Source organism: Mirounga leonina, unplaced genomic scaffold (genome assembly GCF_011800145.1).
Source record: "Mirounga leonina isolate KUSES-001 unplaced genomic scaffold, KU_Mleo_1.0 Mir_150, whole genome shotgun sequence".
Classification (NCBI taxonomy): Eukaryota; Metazoa; Chordata; class Mammalia; order Carnivora; family Phocidae; genus Mirounga; species Mirounga leonina.
Genome location: NW_023270374.1, coordinates 26,258,135 through 26,280,354, shown reverse-complemented (window position 1 = coordinate 26,280,354; position 22,220 = coordinate 26,258,135). Strand labels below are relative to the sequence as shown.

General features: G+C 37.3%; 1 protein-coding gene across 4 annotated transcripts in view; it reads right to left on the bottom strand.

Moving 5' to 3' along the window:
• The window catches only part of ITCH (itchy E3 ubiquitin protein ligase), a 121,088-nt gene that overhangs the window by 48,537 nt on the left and 50,331 nt on the right, over nt 1-22,220 (bottom strand). For all 4 annotated transcript variants that reach the window (XM_035006145.1, XM_035006143.1, XM_035006146.1 and 1 more), the window contains 2 exons: nt 21,798-21,935; nt 12,045-12,090 (listed from right to left, as the gene is read on the bottom strand). In XM_035006145.1, the coding sequence (XP_034862036.1) occupies nt 12,045-12,090; nt 21,798-21,935 (184 nt within the window). The remainder of the gene's footprint in view (nt 1-12,044; nt 12,091-21,797; nt 21,936-22,220) is intronic.

Below are 22,220 nucleotides of genomic sequence, written 5' to 3'. Positions count from 1 at the left end.
CTCCCTTCACTCACACGCATGCTCTCTCTGTAATAGATAAAATCTTAAAAAAAGGGAAAAAAAAGAAATGTACAATCTTGCACTCCACTCCCAGGATCCACTATATCAGAACTAGCATTTTAATAAGATCCTCAGGTGATCTGGGCAAATAGTAGGATATGACAAGACTGCTTTGGGGGTGACTCAAATGCTTATTTTGAATAAAAGGAACAGGTCAATAATTGGCAGTCGGCACCTGGTTAGTGCTGACTGCCTACAGGAAGGCCAAGCTACCCCCAAAAATGAACTGAAGGCAGGAGGAGGAGTCAGCTTTGACACTGCTCCCCCTCCCCTAGGTGCTGAGTTCCAAACCCATTTTGAGTAGTATGCCTTTTTAAGACTCTTGAGTATTGCCTCCCATACTATTTTAAGAGATTACTAATTAGTTCTTAATGGTTTTGTGTTTTTTTTTAAAGATTTTATTTATTGGGATGCCTGGGTGGCTCAGTCGTTAAGCGTCTGCCTTCAGCTCAGGTCATGATCCCAGGGTCCTGGGATCGAGCCCCGCATTGGGCTCCCTGCTCCGCGGGAAGCCTGCTTCTCTCTCTCCCACTCCCCTGCTTGTGTTCCTGCTCTCGCTATCTCTCTCTCTGTCAAATAAATAAAATATTAAAAAAAAAATGTTAGCTTTTGTTATGATGATGATGATACATTCCTTTGGTCATCCAACTTAGCAGAGTCAGAGCTAAAAACCTCAATTTCCTACTTTTGGTCCATTCTATCATTTGTTGTCTATCTTTTAAAAAAAAATTACTTCTTAAAAACATTAAGAACTGGGGTGCCTGGGTGGCTCAGTCGTTAAGCGTCTGCCTTCGGCTCAGGTCATGATCCCAGAGTCCTGGGATCGAGCCCCGCATCGGGCTCCCTGCTTGGCGGGAAGCCTGCTTCTCCCTCTCCCACTTCCCCTGCTTGTGTTCCCTCTCTCACTGTCTCTCTGTCAAATAAATAAAATCTTTAAAAAATATATAAATAAACTTCTGTTAAAAATAATAAATAAAGGGGCACCTGGGTGGCTCAGTCGTTAAGCGTCTGCCTTCAGCTCAGGTCATGATCCCAGGGTCCTGGGATCGAGTCCCATATCGGGCTCCCTGCTCGGCAGGAAGTCTGCTTCTCGCTCTCCCACTCCCCCTGCTTGTGTTCCTGCTCTCACTGTCTCTCTCTCTGTCAAATAAATAAATAAAATCTTTAAAAATAAAAATAATAATAATAATAATAAATTAAAAAAATTAATCAATCGTAAAAAAATTCTCTGCGCCACTAATCATTTTCATTTCTTTGTTTCCCTTTTTTGGGGGAAAAAGAAATTTCTTCACTCATTCAAGGCTAATTTGTCTGTGTGTCCTTGATTTCAGCCTATATCCTCTAGGACTTTCCATCATCATTTAACACCTTTCTTGTATCTTCCATCATCTTCCTTCTTCCAGATCTTTCCTCTCCCTGCACAAATATAATCAAACCCCTCAACCTAAAACACTTCCTCAATCCTAACTGCTCTTCAGAGCTGTTCTTGTTCTTTTTCTTTTTAATTTAATCTCTACACCCAATGTAGGGCTCGAACTCATGACCTCGAGATCAAGAGTCACATGCTCCACCAACTGAGCCAACCAGGTGCCACCCCAAAACTGTTTGTTCATTCTCTTCCTTCATTATGATTTTTTGTATTTATGCAATTAATGTATTCAGTAATTTTAATTTTCCAAAGACATTCACTCTTTCAAAGTGAAAAATAACTTCTAATCATAAAAATCACCTTCCGTCCTACATTCTGGAGATCATTACCACTAAGACATGGACTCCCATTTCTTGCCAATCCTATTTCATTGGCTGTGTATGTGATTGTTAAATGTTTCATATCTTGAGCAAATTTGTGTTTGTTTTGTTATTCATTATATACTGCACACTTCCCCCAAATTACTCAAAACCTTTTATAATATCTAATGACTACAGAATACTCCAATGTATAGACATGTCATCATTCAAACATTTTTTCTTTTCTTTTGGTGGTGGTAGTGGGAGGTGGGTTTCTATTTCCTACAGACAGACTGCCAGAATAGAATACCTGGGTTAAAGTATGCAAATATTTTGAAGGCTGAAATACTGACTGCTAAATTTTTTTAAAAATATTTTCAAAGGTAATTTTCCTATCAGTTAGTTATGAAAATGCCCATTTCACCATCAAGTATGTAAATATTTTTAAGTATTTGCTAATTTGGTAAATAAAAATGTTAACGTTCAACAATATTTCATTTACAAGCCATCTGAGTTTCTTCTTCCATGAACTGTATATATCATCTGTAAATTTTTGTTTTAAGAGAATAGTTTTCCTTATTATTTGCAAGATCTTTTTACAATCTGAGGATACTAATTTATCTTTTTAAAAATATTTTATTTATTTATTTGAGAGAGAGAGCACGAGTGGGGGTGAGGGGCAGAGGGAGAGGGAGAAGCAGACTCTCTGCTGAGCAGGGAGCCACCCAGGCACCCCAAGAAAAATGTTTATTTTAAAAGATGGGAGCATTTAATGCTGTCAAATACTGTAGAAGAGAATGAGGTCCTAGACTAACTAATTAAGCCAGGGAAAACTGGCTGGGGGGGGGGGGGAGAGTCAGGTTAGAGCATCAGCTTGTTCCAAGATCAAAGTAGATTCCAGTTGATTTTAAAATTGATTTCAAGGGGCGCCTGGATGGCTCAGTTGTTAAACATCTGCCTTCGGCTCAGGTCATGATCCCAGGGTCCTGGGATCAACCCCCACATCGGGCTCCCTGCTCCACGGGAAGCCTGCTTCTCCCTCACCCACTCCCTCTGCTTGTGTTCCCTCTCTCGTTGTGTCTCCCTCTGTCAAATAAATAAAATCTTTAAAAAATAATAATAAAGTTGATTTAAAAAAAATGAAACTGAAATCTTTAGAAGAAAATGTGAATAGTGAACTTATTTCTAAATAAATTTAATTATATAGAAATCTAAAACTCTTCTGTATATTTTAAAATATTGAATTAAAAGGCAAATGACAGATATTTAACAGTATGGAAAACGATAAATAAGGGGCACCTGGCTGGCGCAGTCAGTTAAGCGTCTGCCTTCGGCTCAGGTCATGATCTCAGGGTCCTGGGATCGAGCCCCAAGTCGGGTTCCCTGCTCAGTGAGGAGCCTGCTTCTCCCTCTCCCTCTGCCGCTCCCTCTGCTAATGCTCTCTTGCACTCTGTGTCTCAAATAAAATCTTAAAAATAAATAAAAACATTTCTCTTAACTTCTGGGACAGTGCTTTTCTAATCTTTTACTCTCACTTCTTACCATCTCTTCTTCAGTTTGTCTTCTTCTTTCCATTCACTAAATACAGGTTCCTATGGTTCTGTTCTTGTCTTCCTTTCCTTTTCCAGGAATTTTCCCCTAGAGTCTCAAATTCCATGATTTCAAAGATCATCTCTGAAATGATTCCCAAATCAGAATCGCTCATCTTTGTCTCATTCTCATCCTCTGGTACCAAATTATCAACTAAATGCAGGAGATCTAGAATAACTCTACAATTCTAAAGCTACTGTTCCTCCCATGTTCTGGTTCTATGAGTGGTATTGCTATCTTCACGGAAACTCGACTTTTCTTCTCTCCTGTGCCTCTTGACACTGAGTAAAGTCTCACTGATTTCACTTCTACATTCTCTCTCTCCTCTTCCAACATCAGTGCCCCAGTTCTAACCCTCCTCCTCTCTTACTGGATTACTGTAACTACTTCCTGCCTAGGTCTTCCCATCTTCACTCACCACCATATAATCCAAACTATACATGATTATCAAATAAAGTAATTTTTCAAATGGAGTTCAAATATTTTTAGAGACTTTCCTCTCCACAGAAAGATTCCATGAGCCTATACAGGTATATCTCAACAATACTGGTTCCAGATACTCCAGTATTCCAATACTACAATAGGCAAGTATTAAAGTCAAATTTTTTTCTCAGTGCATATATGTTTACACTATACTATAGTCTATTACATGTGCAACAGTATTATGTCTCAAAAAACAATGTACTTACCTTAATGTAAAAATACTTTGTTGCTAAAAAATGCTAACCATCATCCACCCTGAAAGTGATTAAAGTCTTAATCTTTCTGCTGGTTGGAGGGTCTTGCCTTGATGCTGATAGCTGCTGACTGATCAGTGTGGTGGTTCCTGAAGGTTGGGGTGGCTATGGCAATTTCTTTTTTTTTTTTTATTATTAACATATAATGTATTATTTGTTTCAGGGGTACAGGTCTGTGATTTATCAGTCTTACACAATACACAGCACTCCTCACAACACATACCCTCCCCAATGTCCATCAACCAGCCACCCCATCCCTACCACCCCCCTCCATTCCAGCAACCCTCTGTTTCCTGAGATGAAGAGTCTCTTACGGTTTGTCTCCCTCTCTGGTTTTGTCCTGTTTCATTTTTAACTCTTTCCCCCTATTTGGCTGTGGCAATTTCTAAAGACAACAATGAAGTTTGCTAGAACAAATGATCCTTCCTTTCACAAATGATTTCTCTGTAGCAATGCTGTTTGATACCATTTTACCAAAGTAGAACTTCTTTCAAAATTGGAATCAGTCCTCTAAAACCATGCCACTGTTTTATCAACTAAGTTTGTGTAATATTCTACATCTTTTGTTGTCATTTCAACAATCTGCACAGCATCTTTACCAGGAGTGGATTCGATCTCAAGAAACCCCCTTTCTTTACTCATCCATAAGAAAAACTCCTCGTCTATTTAAGTTTTATCATGAGATTGCAGCAATTCAGTCACATCTTCAGGCTCTGATTCTAATTCTAGCTCTCTTGCTATTTCCACCACGTTTGCAATTACTTCCTCCACTGAAGTCTCAAACCCCTCAAAGTCATCCATGAGGATTGGAATCAATTTTTTTCAAACTTCTGTTAATGTTGATATTGTGACCTCCCATGAATCACAAATGTTCCTAATGGCATTTGAATGTTTAATCCTGTCCAGAGGTTATCAATTTATGTCGCCCAGATCCATCAGAGAAATCACTATCTACAGCAGTCATTAAGAAATACATTAAGAGGGCGCCTGGGTGGCTCAGTTGGTTAAGCGACTGCCTTCGGCTCAGGTCATGATCCTGGAGTCCCAGGATCAAGTCCCACATCGGGTTCCCTGCTCAGCGGGGAGTGTGCTTCTCCCTCTGACCCTCCTCCCTCTCATGCTCTCTGTCTCTCATTCTCGCTCTCTCAAATAAATAAATAAATAAAATCTTAAAAAAAAAAAATACATTAAGAAATGCATTTCTTGGGACGCCTGGGTTGCAAGGTAGGTTAAACATCTGACTCTTGGTTTCAGCTCAGGTTGTGATCTCATGTTCATGAAACAGAACCCCCCCATTGGGCTCCATGCTCAGCGTGGAGTCTGCTTGAGATTCTTTCCCCACTCTCTCTGCCCCTCCCGTTCGTGTGCACTCTCTCTCTCTCTCTCTGAAATAAATCTTAAAAAAAAAAAGAAATTATTTCTTAAATAATAAAACCTGAGAAGTCAAAATTACTCCTGGATCCATGGGCTACAGAATGGATGCTGTGTTAGCAGGCATGAAAACATTAATCTTGTTGTATATCTCCATTAGAGCTCTTGGGTGACAGGTGCATTGCCAATGAGCAGTAACATTTGCAAGGAATCTTTTTTCTGAGCAGTAGGTCTCAAGAGTGGGCTTTAAATATTCAAAAAACCTTGTAAACAGATGCACTGTCATCCAGGTTTTGTTGTTGTTTATAGACCACAGGCAAAGTAAATTTATCATTAATTCTTAAGGGCCCTAGGATTTTTGGAATGGCCAATGAGCACTGCCTTCAACTTAAAGTCACCAGCTGCATTAGCCCCTAGCAAGAGAGTCAGCCTGCCCTTTGAAGCTCTGAAGCCAGGCACTAACTTCCTTCCAGCTATGACGGTCTTAGTTGGCATTTTCTTCCAATATAAGGCTGTTTCGTCTATATTGAAAATCTGTTGTTTAGTGTAGCCACTTTCATGAATTAGTCAGATTTTCTGGATAACTTGCTGCGGCTTCTACATCAGCACTTGCTGCTTCACTTTGTACTTTTATGATGATGGATATGGCTCCTTTCCTTAAACCTTATGAACCAACCACCACTCACTTCAAACTTTTCTTCTGCAGCTTCCTCACTTCTCTCAGCCTTCATAGGCTTGAAGAGAGTTAGGGCCTTGCTCTGGATTAAGCTTTGGCTTAAGGGAATGTTGTAGCTGGTTTGATCTTCTATCCAGACTACTAAAATGTTCTCCATATCAACAATAAGGCTGTTTTGCTTTCTTATCATTTGTGTGTTCACTGAAATAGCACTTTTAATTTCCTTCAAGAACTTTTCCTTTGCACTCAAAACTTGACTATCTGGTGCAAGAGCCCTAGCTTCTGGCCTATCTTTGCTTTCAAAATGCCCTCCTCGCTAAGCTTAATCATTTCTAGTTTTTGGTTTAAAGTGAGAGACATGCAATTCTTCCTTTCACTTGAGTACTTAGAGGCCACTGTAGGGTTATTAACTGGCCTAACTGTCATAACTCCAGGAATAAGGAGGCCCAAGGAGAGGGAGAGAGAGAGGGAAAAGCCTGTCAGTGGAGCAGTCAACACACACACAACATTTATCAGTTAAGTTCACCATCTTATATGGGCACAGTCTGTGGTACCCCAAAACAATTATAATTGTAACATCAAAGATCACTGATCACAGATCACCACTACAAATATAATAACGAAAAAGTCTGAAATAGTGCAAGATTACCAAAATGTGAGTGACACAAGTGAGTGAATGCTGTTAAAAATAACGGTGCTGATAGATTTGCTCGCTGCAGGGTTGCCACAACCCTTCAATTTGTGAAAAACAAAATATTTGCAAAGCACAACAAAATGAAGTATGTCTGTATTTATAAACCAAAATCTCCATCTGGCCCCAACCTATGTAACATTAAAAATAACTAACATTGGGCGCCTGGGTGGCTCAGTTGGTTAAGCGACTGCCTTTGGCTCAGGTCATGATCCTGGAGTCCCTGGATCGAGTCCCGCATCGGGCTCCCTGCTCGGCAGGGAGTCTGCTTTGTCCTCTGACCCTATCCCCTCTCATGTGTTCTCTCTCTCTAATAAATAAATAAAATCTTTAAAAAAAAAAATAACTAACATTTATTGAGGGCTAAGCACTTACGTGATTTAAAAAAAAAAAAGTCCCACTTTAGGTCACAGTAAAGCATAACAATTATGAATTGAGGCTCTGAAGGTCAGGCAATCCCAGGTTCAACTATGCTACCACAACATTAACTCAGGTAAGTTCCTTTCCCTTTCTAAGCCTCAGTTTTCTGATCACCCATAAAAATGATACATACCTACCTACTTCATAAAAATGTTCAAGATTCATTGAAATGACAGGAAACATGCTCAACATACTGCCTGACATATAAGAGGCAATAAAGACTAACTGGTTGATGCTACTCTCAAATTCACCACCTGCCAGCTTCCCTTTCAATTACTCTATTTTTAGCTATTTATGCATGCTGTGACTGAAGATTTCCAACAAAACACCCTGTGTTGTTCCCCCTCTCCGTAACTGTTTTTCTTCCTTCCACCTAGAACTCCTTCCCCTCTCCAATTCCCCAAAGCATGCAAAGCCAAATTATAATTATGCTTTATGGTCTTACGTCAAATGCCATTTCTTTCATGAAGCTTTTAAATGTTTTATATACTGATAATAAACATTTTTTTAAAACCATCATGCACTGGGCGCCTGGGTGGCTCAGTCAGTTGGGCGACTGCCTTCAGCTCGGGTCATGATCCCAGGGTCCTGGGATTGAGCCCCACATCGGGCTCCCTGCTCAGCAGAGAGCCTGCTTCTCCCTCTCCCTCTGCCTGCCGCTGTGCCTACTTGTGCTCTCTGCTCTCTCTCTCTCTGTCAAATAAATAAAATCTTTAAAAAAATAAAAAAATAAAAAATAAAAAAAATAAAACCATCATGCATTATTTTCTTATAATAAACAAAAATTTTTAAAGTTCAACAAAAGAAACAAGATTCAAACTAGTTCTAAAGTAAAAGAGTATGAGATTAAGGCAGAATGACAATTCTGCAAGGCGGGATTTTCAAGAAATAGACTTCGTTACATAACAAAAAATTTCCCATAATATTTTGTTGTAATCTAAGAAATAGCTCTATGTCTAACCATAGTGGTTCTCAAAGTATATGGCCTGGTCTAACATCATCAGCATCACCTGGAAAAATGAGCACAAATCTTGAGCCTAAACCTAGACATAGCAAATTGGAAACTGGAGATAAGACACAATCTGTGGTTGAACAAGTCTCCCAGGTGATTCTGATGCACTCGGAAGTTTGAGAAACACAGCCACACTAAATTGCACTGGTGGTTTATTTCAGTTCCTTTAATAAGTGGGTATATGAAACTAAAACCTGAAATGGATTTTGAAAACATGGAAACCTATACTGTATACAGAATTGTCAGTGTGAACTTACCACCACCAACTGTCTTTTAAAAGGAATTAGTTACAAAGTATGTGCTTTACTATGGCTTTGTTCCTCTGCTCCACAATCTTACAAACCTCTCCTTATCTCATCATACGTATATATCTAACTTACACATAAGCCTGGATGTTTATGGACAGGATAAAGAACCCTGGAGAACCAAGATGCTAATACAATAAGGTCATAACAGTCAGGAAGGTACTTCTAATAACAAAATCTTGAATACTAGGCACTGATCATCTTGAGCTTCATAAAAATGATAGAAGACAACACTGAGAAACATAAAACATCCAGACATGTTACAGAGAAAAGCAGACTAACAACACTATATTCACAATATACACAGTGCCTGAATTAGGACAAAAAAGTAAAATAACCTAAGGTTGTTTAGTCATCTTCCTAAATGATAACTGGGGCAACGAATTGGAGGGGCACAAAGCCCTTGTCCACTGGGTATATATATTGCCCTGCTTTTTAATCTTATAGTTAAGAAGTTTGCAAATAAAAGCAAAGGGGAAAAGCCAGTCGTGGCCATGATTATTGAGGAGTAACATTCAAAAATATTTGACAATTTACAAAATGCTTTTCAAACCCATCACCTCGGAGGTATGCTCTCTGGAATAAAAGCTAATGCAAAGGAATTCATGCTTAACACAAAAGACAGGCTCAAAGATTAGTCTGGCAATCTCAAAAACCTATAAGACACTATTCCTCAGATTATTTATGACAATGATTCACTTGGGAAGATGTAAAGCACTGATTAAATAAATGGCATGAAGCTAGGCTCTAGGAATGCCTTTGCAAGAAATTTATAGTTGTCTAGAGTAGTTTCATAAAGTATCTTAAGAATGAGATTTGTAGGGGCACCTGGCTGGCTCAGTTAGTAGAGCAAGTGACTCTTGATGTCAGGGTTGTAAATCTGAGCCCCACATTGGGTGTAAAGATTACTTAAAAAATTAAAAAAAAAAGATACTTGCAAAAAAAGAAACAAAATGACTTAACCTTTCAAGGAGCATACAAAATTCTATCAATCACATTCTCACTAATGGAAAATAAGGATCTATTATGCAAAAGAGTTCTCAACTTATGAATGCAAACAAACATTAAAACATTATTATGCAGAAATTTTCAGGAATTCAAAAAACTTCTATTAAACATATAACTATAAAGAGGCACAAAAGGCTTATGTTGTCTTCCAGTCTACAGAGATATTTATATAATTTTAAAAACCTTTTCTATTGCTTTTTAATCACACTGAGCAAGAAAAGCAGTTATTATTGGGGTGCCTGGGTTCAGCTGGTTAAGCGTCAGACTCTTGATTTCAGCTCAGGTCATGATCTCAGGGTTGTGAGATTGAGCCCTGCATTGCTGGGCTCCACACTGGGCATGGAGCCTGCTTAAAATTCTCTCTCTCCCTCAGTTCCTCCCACCCTTCTCCCTTTAAAAAAATAAATAAATAAATAAAGCAGTTACTAATCCCTGAACAAGATGTTACTAGTTCTTAATATTTCACCTCTTGTGAGATTAGTATGAGAGATGAGTCTTTGTCGCAGGAGTGACTCTGAAGGTAGATCTCTATTAGATAAAAGACAATAGTTTCATATACTTTAATTTCCCCAAAGATCTTGCTGAGTTGTCTTTTCCTTTAACTTTTTATTATGAAATTTTCCATACATCACAAAAGTAGACAGACCTAGTACAACAAACTCCCTATCAACTCAGCTTCAACAACCATCAACATTTTGTTCTACTTGCTCCACCTCTTCTCTCCTGCAACACTTGACGCTCTAATACCTCATCTCTTGGGATATTTTCCCTTATGTTCTGTGATACTGCTTTTCTATTCTTCTCCTCTGATCACGACTTCTGTGGTTCATCATCTTCCTACTCACTGCTTACTCAGTTTCGGAAAAACAAAGAATTCAATGGGATTTTGTAACTCTTTAAGATACATTACTTACTGCTTTAAGACTAGAAGCATTTCCTTTCCTAAGTTTATCTCTGATAATCAGCTTCTAGGATAACTACTAAACACTTAAAAGTTTAAGTCAGGGGGCACCTGGGTGGCTCAGTCCGTTAAGTGGCTGGGCCGACTCTTGATTTTGGCTCAGGTCATGATCTCAGGGTCCTAGGATGAAGCCCTGCGTCAGGCTCTGTGCTCAGCTGGGAGTCTGCTTAAGATTCTCTCTCTCTCTCTCTCTCTCAAATAAATAAATCTTTGAAAAAAATTTTAAAATAAAAGTTTAAGTCAGTTAACACAACCCAAGGCATTCAACATTTTTCAGGCCCCAGACCTCAAGGCAGATAGGTACATGAAAGTACTGAATCTACTGGCACCTGGCTGGCTCAGTCAGAAGAGCATTTGACTCTTAATCTGGGCATCATGAGTTTGAGCCCCATATTGGGTACAGAGATTACTAAAAAAAATAAGTAAATAAACTTAAAAAAAAAAAAGTGCTGGGGTGCCTGGGTGGCTCAGTTGGTTAAATGTCTGCCTTGGGCTCAGGTCATGATCTTTTGGTCCTGGGATTGAGCCCGCATCATCGGGCTCCATATTCAGTGGGGCGTCTGCTTGCATCTGCCCTGTACTCCTCCTTCCCTCCCCCCACACCCCCCCCACTCATGCTAGCTCTCTCTCTCAAATAAATAAAATCTTAAAAAAAAAATGTGCTGAATCTAGGGTAATAGTGAACAGCTGGTACAAATCTCTGCTCCTTCTAACAAAGGCCCAAAAGATACCATAGATCATGACGACCTTCCCATATACCAAAAGCTTATATCCCAGCTTTCCTAGAAAAAAAATTTAACAGTCCAGTGATGGCCCTAGGATTCTGAACTCCCTGCTATTGGAAAAGTGCCAATATATTCACTTTCTACAAGCTGAAGGAAATACTAGCAATTCAGGTATCCCTGGTCTACTCTGGAGAACTGCAATCAGATGAGTTAAGAGTCCTGAAACATTCACAGATATCTCCTTTCTTACCCTGAGCCCTGAATTTTTTTAAAAAGACGTTATTTATTTATTTATTTGTTTTTTAAACTAATCTCTACACCTAATGTGGGGCTCAAACTCACAACCCTGAGATCAAGAGTTGCATACTCCAGGGGCGCCTGGGTGGCTCAGTCGTTGGGCGTCTGCCTTTGGCTCAGGTCATGGTCCCAGGGTCCTGGGATCGAACCCCGCATCAGGCTCCCTGCTCAGTGGGAAGCCTGCTTCTCCCTCCCTCACTCCCCTCTGCTTGTGTTCCCTCTCTCACTGTGTCTCTCTCTGTCAAATAAATAAATAAAATCTTTAAAAAAAAAAAAAAATAGTTGCATACTCCAGCCATTCAGCCAGCCAAGAGCCCCTGAGCTTTGAATTTTTTGACCCTTGTTTATTCTTATAGCAGTCTGAACTTTTGTTTTAGTCAAACTAAAATTTTGACTACAATTAATATTCGTTCTCCCTTGTCTCTTCTTATATTCTGTGGTAAAGCAACAAGTGAACTCTTACCTTGTTTCATCCTTGGGTCTGGAGCCATCATCATTCTGTGAAGCACCTTTAACATCAATAAAATTTACACAGAAAATGAAATTCAAAAAGTGGTTTTCACCTTCTTCCTAAACATGCAAAGCCTTTCATTAAATCTTGTAGAACATACTATAACTTAAATTTCAACATGATAAAAAGAAAATTTCAACATATTTAAAAGGAAAATGTGATAAATGTTCATGTGACTGAAATTAGAAAAGTTTTACCAAAATGTTGTATCAATGCTGATTATGTGTAAGAGATGTTAATTAGTCAAGGTACTATTACTCATGTCCTACTTCTGCCTTTTGAAATATATGTTTGCTTGATTCTAATTCAAATCTAATACTTCAGCCATCTTTTATATTCCAAGTATCTCACAAAAAATTCTGATTACCATCAGGATGATGGATAAAACAGATTGTGAAAATAAAAAAACTAGTAACATCTCTCTTATGCAAGGGCCTGGCAAACAACTTCAAGAATGGGAAAGGCACCAATTAATTTCAAAGTGGCAAATTAATGTCACAAATTTCACACTTTCTTCCAATTTTATTCATGGAAAATATTCTGAGGATTCAGTAAGGGACTGTGCACTATAAAAGTATTAAAGAGTAGGCATAATGATCACAGCAAAAATAGTAAGCAGAGAAGGAAAAACTATAAAATGCAGAAACAAAAATTCAAGCTTAACAGTCTACATCAATGTAGTTAAAGAATAGTCCCTAAATAAAGTCATAGTTTTAAACAGTAAAATCATCACTATTATTGCTCCAAAGCATAATTAATGGATTAGTTCATTTAAAAAATGTTGAACCACCACTACACTATACCGCCTCAGCAAGGTTGGGAGGTATAACGTCTAGAAATATTACATTAAAAAAAGTGGAGGCATAAAAGATACAGCATAAGGAAATACAGTCAATAGTATTTTACTATTTTGTTACCATACAACAAAATGGTATGGTAACAAAATATCCAGGAAAAAACAAATTTTTGGAGATAAAATAGATTAGTGGTTGCATGGGGTTAGAGGTAAGAACAGAATTTTGTGTAAATAAGTTAAGAGGGATCTTACCAGGGGGATGAAAACGTTCTAATCCTGATTTACAGTAATGGCTGGACCACTCAGTTAAATTACTAAAAATCATTAAATTGTAGACTTGCAATGAATGCATTTTATGAAATATAAAATACACTTCAATAAAGCTGTTAAAAACGGTTTTAAAAACATGGTACAATGAAATGCACTTTAGCTAAAAAGGGCACATTTCAGTTTTACAAGAATTATTTTTATATATAATATATTCACCTACAATAGCTGATGAGACAAATGAAATCAGAAAAGGAATTAAAGTATACAGCATTAGTTACTACAATCAGTCATTTAGTATCCCACTTTTCTCAAAAATTAAGAAAATCATTTGGAATATTCTATTTAAATCTACCAATAAGTGCCACTTCTAAACTTCTTTTATTACACAGAAGCATAGTGTTTAATCACAAGGACTTTGAGGCCAGACTGCCTGGTCTGTATCGTAGCTTCATCATGTACTAACTTCACGACCTTAGAAAAGTACACTTGATTTTCCTGTGCCTTTTACCTCACATATAAAATGGGAAGAATAAGGACACCTACTTCATAGAATAGTTGTGAGGATTAAGCATAAATATTTAGAACAGTGCCCAGCACATAAGCACTCCATAAATATTAGCTATTACTGTTTCTCAAAATTTACATTTCATCAGTATGTATAGACAAGGGCCATTTTTGTTCAATCTTTTATTTCACTTCAATACAGAGGTGAAGCCATAACTATGAAATGTATGGCGTAAATTAAATAGACCTAATCCTGTGTTTCCAGAGAATAGTTTTGTTTTTGTTTTTTTTAAAGATTTTTTTTTTTTAATTTATTTATTTGACAGAGAGTGAGACAGCAAGAGAGGGAACACAATCAGGGGGAGTGGGAGAGGGAGAAACAGGCCTCCCGCCGAGCAAGGAGCCCAATGCCAGGCTCGATCCCATGACCCTGGGATCATGACCTGAGCCGAAGGCAGACGCTTAACAACTGAGCCACCCAGGCACCCCGAGAATAGTTTTTTTAAAAGACACAAAATATCTGACACTTACACAATGAATGTCCAAGAAGGAAACAATGACCATACTTAAAAGTTTGCATTTTATGAATGTATTGTTCTTTTAAAGTATTCCTGCTCCAAATTTCCTCAACAAAAAATGGGATTTCTAAATGCACACATTTTACCCACGGGACACTTTGGAAGAAGATCTACAAAGATCTCTTCTATTCAGGGAGCTATTCAAAAGGGCTTTCCTGCCACAAAATAATAGCTGGTAGATGAAGCAATTTAACACACTGTTCTATTTCCTGAGTGCCTAGCAATCTTAAAAGCAAAACAAACAAACAAGTGAACAGATACTAGAGCCGGAACAGGGTGCAGGAAGCAAATATGAAGGAAAAAAAAAAAGTTATCCTGATGGCTATTATCAGCTCTGAGATGGATCAGAAACAAAGGCTTGGGATCCTGTAAAGGAGCTGAAGTGTTCCCAGGTATGCAGCATACCCTGGCACTAGCAGAAGCTAAAGAAACTTTCTCTGGGGCAATTAACCCCAGTTTAGGCCACTGATTCCCAAAGACAGTAATAAAAAATAAACTGGCAATCAAAGAGTAGCAAAAACATAAGAAAACAAGCCTCAATGAAGGAGAGACATAAAAATATATCCTCAAAGATTTCTGATATTGGAATTTCTTTATATATATATATATATAGGAATTTTCAAATGAATATAAAAAAAACTGTATCAAAAGAAAATTAACAAGCAAAAAACAAGAAACTATCAAACAAGCACCAGCAATTCCATTCCTAGAAATATACCCAAGAGAAATGAAAACATGTGCACAAAGAAACTTGCACACAAATGTTTATAGCATCATTATTTATGACTCATTAAAGGCAAAAGGTGGAAAATTTTAAGTCACAAGTCCACCAGTGGAAAAAAGGATAAACAAACTGTGGCATATACTACTCAGCTGCAAAAAAGGAAGAACTGATACATGCTTCAACTTGGATAAACCTCGAAAACAACATGCTAAGAATCCAGACACGAAAGGTCACGTACCCTCTGAGAAACAAACTGAGGGTTCTAGAGGGGAGGGATGGGTTAGCCTGGTGATGGGTATTAAGGAGGGCACATTCTGCATGGAGCACTGGGTGCTATATGCAAACAATGAATCATGGAACACTACATCAAAAACTAATGATGTAATGTATGGTGATTAACATAACATAAAAAAAAAAAAAAAGGTCATGTACTGTATGATTCCTTCTTTATAATATACCCAGAATAGGCAAATCCACAGAAACAGAAAGCAGATTAGTGTTTACCAGGTGATGGGGGCGGGGGGGAGGGGGGAAGTGATTATAGAATGGACAATGGTTCATTTTTCTGGGGTGATGACAAAGTTTTGAAATTAGAAGTGGTAGGTACTATCATTATGAATATACTAATGCCACTGAATTGTATACTTTATGAGGTTAATTGTATGTTGTGTAAATTTACCTCAATTAAAAGAATCACAAGAAAAACAGTCATATTTGAAGAAAAAATAAGTGCTATAAAGCTGAAAATGCACATATCAATATGTACCAACAATTCCATTCCCAAGTATATACCCTACACAGACTCTTCAACCTGTGTACCAGGAGACATATAAATGTATAAATGCAGAAATATTCAATCTATGACTGTCCATAATGGCAAAAAACTGGGAAGAAACCAAATGTCTTTTGACATAAAAATGGATAAATTGTGGTATATTCACCTAATAGATTATTATACAGCAATGAAAGTAAGTTACAGATACAGTAATATGGATAAGTCTTAAAAGGCAAAATCTATTTTTATAGAGCTCAAGAAAAAGGGAAAGTAATACACTGTTTAGGGACATGCATATGCATTAAAAAAATTTTTTAGGGGCACCTGGCTGGCTTAGTCAGATTACTTAAAAATAATTTAAAAATCTTTAAAAATTTTTTTAAGCAAGGATGTGATAAAATCAAAATTCAGAGGAGTGATTATCTGTAGGGGAAAGATAAGGAATGCTACAGGGAGGAAAATACAGGTGGATGCAATGATGTTAATATTCTAATTTCTAAGCTGTGTGGTAGTTCATGTGTGCATAATCTCTATTACGTTTATATATCACACATAATAAATACAAGAATATATGTTATATATGAGATATGTTTTATATACATGTTACATATGAGAATATAAATTGAAGTGCTTTGTAAATTGTAAAAATGGATGAAAAATACAGCAAAATCTTACTCTAAACCAACAATGATCATATTATACCCTTAATACTTGGATTTTTTGGTTTTGTTTTTCAGGATTTCAAATATTTTATTATAGGAAAAAACTTAGGAAAAGGATGATATCCTTTTCTGGTTTTATTCATTTGGTAAACAAGTACTTATTAAGCATCTACTTGTGTCAGCCCTTCTAAACACTGGGAAAACATTCAGGGAAACAGAAAAACAACCCCTATCCTCATGAAGCTCACACTAAACTAAATATATTAAAGTTACACATAATGTAAAATATAATAGAAGGCAGAAACAGAATAGGAAATAGAATTTTTCTATGGAGAAAAATGAGACAGAACTTGATGAGAGGGCTGTCGAAACATTAGACAGATGGCTGGGAAAGACCTTGCAGAGAGGGTGACGTTCAAGTGAATCACAAGGAATACTGAAGGAAGAGAGCTCAAGCCGACAGAAGGAAACTGTAATGGCCCTAAAGCAGGCGTGTTCCTGGTGTGTTCAGGAAACCACAAGGAGAGTGGTGTCACTCAAGAAAATTGCATAAGAGAATAAGAGATTAAGCCATCAATGTAGAAGAGCTTTGGATGTGGGGCCACAATAGGCCTTATAGACTTTTTAGGTGCTATAGAAAATCACTGGGAGCTTGGGGCAGGCATCTGACAAGGTCTGTCTCATGTTTTCACAAAACTACTCTGGCTGTGCATTAAAAAAAAAAAAAAGACCAAGGGAGAATAGGGGTGGACATCACTCTCCAGCCTTCTTTTCCTGCTCTGTGCCCCACAGGGGTAACTGTAGGACATATATTAACCACTAATTGGCTTCTTTGGCTCTGGCTTGCATTGGGTTCAACTAAGGAGACACAGGGGAGATTGGGAGGAGACTAAGATTTATCTCTTTATTACGCTCTTCTGCTGTTTCAATACTTGGATTTTAAAGTAGAACTAGTGGAAAGTTTTCTTGGCTTCTTGAAGAGGGCAAACTCATTAATGTTCTGAGCATACATAGAAAAACAGTCAAAGGTAAGTCAAGTAAGTTTCCCTCCATAAAATCATTAGTTGGTGCCCAGACCCCACTGAGATCTAGTAATTTCAAATAATATTTGGGAAAGCAAAAAATTTAAGCTAGTTTCTTAGAATTTATTATACTGATAAGAAAACATTATAGATATATTCATATAAAAATCGCTATTTATATTAAAATTAAAAGGAACCACAAAAAAAAACTAGAGTCTAACACAAGAAAGTAAGATAAAGTCAAAATGGAATGGAACACAATAAGAAGCAAAGGTCAGGGCGCCTGGGTGGCTCAGTCGGTTAAGCGTCTGCCTTTGGCTCAGGTCATGATCCCAGGGTCCTGGGTTCGAGCCCTGCATCCGGCTCCCTGCTCAGCAGGAAGCCTGCTGTTCCCTCTCCCACTCCCCCTGCTTGTGTTCCCTCTCGTTGTGTCTCTCTCTGTCAAATAAATAAATAAAATCTTAAAAAAAAAAAAAAAGAACCAAAGGTCGCATGTGTGAAAAACCTACCCCTAAAATAATTTTAAATACATCGAGTATACATGGTAAAGAATAAAGATCTTTACAAGAGTATGCTCCTTATTTATAATCATGAATTTAGAAGTAAAATAGATTTTTATTTGTCTTTAGGAAAAATAATGTCTTTGACAGTAATACTTTTCAGGGGTATATTTGGGAAGACAGGTGTTAAATTAATAATCTACCATGACAACCCAAGGATGAATGGGAAGTACTTGCAGATATGAACAACTGCCCACACTCAATTTGTTGAGTTAATTTAGATCTGAGTGCTAAAACAGTAAGTCTATCTAACTAAAGGATTCTTCCCAGAGATGCATAAAGACCTATTAACTCTGTACTTAAGTAGAGGAAAACACCAGAGCAAATTATGAAGTTATTTTCTAAACCAGAGAAATAAGAAAGAATATCAAAGAAAATGCAACAACTACAACTAACACTCATTTGCATATTAAACTTGTTTGCTGAGCCAGGGCAGGGGGTGGGAAAGTGGAGTGGGGATTGAAAGTTCTCTAGTTTTCAAATACAGCTTGAAGATAAGTGGGAAGAAAAAACAAACATGCTGAGTAAGTTTTGTTTCACTTGAAAAAGGTTTACTTATGTAACTGCCATTTTTAGAAAATTTATCCACCAGGGGTGCCTGGGTGGTGTAGTTGATTAAGCATCCAACTCTTGGTTTTGGCTTAGGTTGTGATCTCAGGGTCGAGAGACGGGGCTCTGGGGTCGGTGTGGAGCCTGCTTGAGACTCTCTCTCCCTCTGCCCTTCCTCCCCTGCTAAATAAAAAAAAAATAATAAATCTTCAAAAAAATCTGAAAAACTAAGAAAAAAAGAAAAGAAAGAAAATTTATCCACAAAAAAGAATGAACCAAAAATTTCTAACTACCCAAAGAGATAATACTATCCCATCAGGAAAACCAACTTTCACAGTATATTTAAATATACAGCAAGCTATTATTTGGTGACTTTCAATACTAAAATTCAGACAGTGATTTCTTTTCATAAATATCATTTAAGGGCGCCTGGGTGGCTCAGTCGTTAAGCGTCTGCCTTCAGCTCAGGTCATGATCCTAGGGTCCTGGGATCAAGCCCCGCATCGGGCTCCCTGCTCCGCGGGAAGCCTGCTTCTCCCTCTCCCACTACCCCTGCTTGTGTTCCCTCCCTAGCTGTCTCTCTCTCTGTCAAATAAATAAATAAAATCTTTAAATAAATAAATAAATAAATATCATTTAAAACTTAACAAAAAATATTTACATCTACAAGAACAAATTTCTTCTAGGAACCATCCTACGTGTTCTTCCACAAAAAAACTTCTAACTGAGGCTCCTGGCTGACTCAGTCAGTTAATAGAGCATGTGACTCTTGATCTCAGGGTTGTAAGTTCAAGCCCCATGTTGGGTGTAGACATTACTTAAAAATAAAATCTTTCTTTAAAAAAAAACAAAACAGGGGCACCTGGGTGGCTCAGTCGTTAAGCGTCTGCCTTCGGCTCAGGCCATGATCCCAGAATCCTGGGATCGAGCCCTGCATCGGGCTCCCTGCTCAGCCGGAAGCCTGCTTCTCCCTCTCCCACTCCCCCTGCTTGTGTTCCCTCTCTCGCTGTGTCTCTCTCCGTCAAATAAATAAAAAAATCTTAAAAAAAATAAAAATAAACAAAACAAAACAAGAAAACAAACTTCTGACTAACATCCTTAGGGAAAAAACATCTAAAAATCTTTAACAATAGAAAATTATTGGAATACAAAAGCAATCTCCTTCATGCCCCCCAGTTCTTATCCAACCAAGTAACTGCAGGTGCTAGAAATTCAATTTTCGTACTAAACTCTAATTTTCATTTCTAGCCTGTAGTTAAAGTTACAGAAATGGAACCAAAGAACAATACAAGTGTAGTTCCCACCACACATGCTTGTGCATTCAACTGGATTTTGTTTGCTTACAACTCATGATTTGATTCAAAGTTTCTAGGTTTTTAAGAGTGAAACCAATAATATACTGGAAAGAATAGGAAACATCAATAAACATTTGTGTCTCAGTCTTGACTCTGCATCATAGCAGTTGGTATGATATTGGACTTACTATTTGAATTATCAGAACCTCACTTACCTTAAATGCAAAATATAGGTTTTGCCTTACAAATCTATGATGGTTAAATGAGTGTATATGTAAACACACCAACATAGTGGTTGGCACATGGCAAGCATTCAAAAAATGGCAGCTATTTTATCTGGCAACCACTGTGACTTTCCTGTTAAAAACCTCTTTCTACTTCAAAGTATCAGGTTAAATTCTATCAATTATTTTCCTACCTGAGTGGAAAATTGGTGACACAGAAATGTTCACTTCTGTGGGCAATAAACAGTAAAGTCTTAAGTATAAATATGCAGTTTAGATTCTACTCTGAAAAATGAAGACTAACATGATTTGTTAATTATCAAATATTATGCATTAGTAATAGTTTCAACTTGTAGGGTGTAAAAAACTTGGGAAGCTATAAATACTGAGTTTAGAACAATTTAACAATGAAATTTAACTTATATATTATCTTCCAGAATTCTGATTTATAGAAAAATTTGACCATTCAAAGTTCCTGTGAATGGCAGTCAATTAAAATGAACTCATCAACTCTGAAGTAGTACAGTATGACCATTCCAGAAATTTCTCTCCACCCTCATTAACCTCAAAGAACCAATCTGGAAGATACACTGGGACTATCTTGACGGTCCTGCTATTAAAAAAGAGGTTAAGTTGGGGCGCCTGGGTGGCTCAGATGGTTAAGCATCTGCCTTCAGCTCAGGTCACGGTCCTGGGGTCCTGGGATCAAGCCCCACATCGGGCTCCCTGCTCGGCAGGGAGTCTGCTTCTCTCTCTCCCTCTGTCCCTATTCCCCTGCTCATGCTCTTTCTCTATCTCTCTGTCTCAAATGAATAAATAAAATCTTAAAAAAAAAAAAAAAAAGTCATAAGTTAAAGAAGTAGGAAGTCTTCCAAAGCAGAAACAGAATAATAACACCTGACAACTAAATGTTTCTAAATAATGCAGTTTCTAAATAAACAAAAACTTCGTCAGACTAATCAGAGGAAACCATTAATCTGCTCTTTGTCTTGGGGCCTCTAAGTTTCTCTTGAAATCTACATTTCAAGTGAAAATACACTTAGCACATTAGTAAGTGATGAAGTATCTAAAAGGAATCCACTAAGTAGTTTTATCAAGCATGCTAGCTATACAGGCACTAATTCAGGTGTCAAACTTCTTTCAACTACAGTTCATGTTTCATGTTTATTATTCCCTTTAACATAAACTATTAATCATAAACTGTAAGATATATTGGCATACATATAATGAATTGATTTTGTTATTATTGTAACACAAAGACACCTTTATAAATGTAAACTACAGAAATGGCAAAGGATGGCAAATGGACTTCAGCTTGTATTGGCAGTCTGGTACAGTACTAAATAGGATTACCAAGTACTAAGCAGGATTTCAAGTCAAATTTAAACTCAACCAGACACTGCTACAGGCAAACTATGTCTGCCATTGACACCGGAGAGGATGTGGCATCATAAGCCACATTAACTCTCATCACTGGCCTACCAAATAAATACTTTATGAATCAATTCATTACACAGTCAGCTCTGATGCAACTTTTATGTGGCTAGCTTTTCAACTTATAGAAAAATGTTTTATTCACAGAAACAATGCACTAAAAGGAAAATGATTAAAATTATCAATGTCTCTTTTTAAAAAGGAAATAATTTCTTTAAGATGAAAAAGAATAGCAGTAATTACATCAGCATTCTTTGGTGGCTACTATTAAGAAGAATCATTAAAGAGCCTATACAAAAAGTGATTACTTACTTTCTGAACCTGTAGTTTCACCATTGGTAACAACTTCAGACTCTAACTGCAGCCCATCAAGACAAACTGACAAGTCTCCTATTGTCTCTGTTGGCTCTTTGTCACCTACAAGCTGTAAAGTCATAACTACTTCCTCAACTGTAAAAGAATATAATTACAGAACAAAATGGTCACTTTTTTTTCTTTAAGTCATCTTAAGTCTTAAAAACAATGTCAGAAAAACAGTATTTATGTGTTTATAATTTTTTAGTATACTTCATTGAGGCCTTTTGACACAAAACATTTAAAAAATAGAACAAAATTTGCTAATGCTTAATATCCATAATGTAAAAAACTAACTAGCTCAATCATCTCATTTGTTATATTCATTCCATCCTTGCATAAAATACACCAGCAGGATTATTCAGCAACATATGCCTGAAT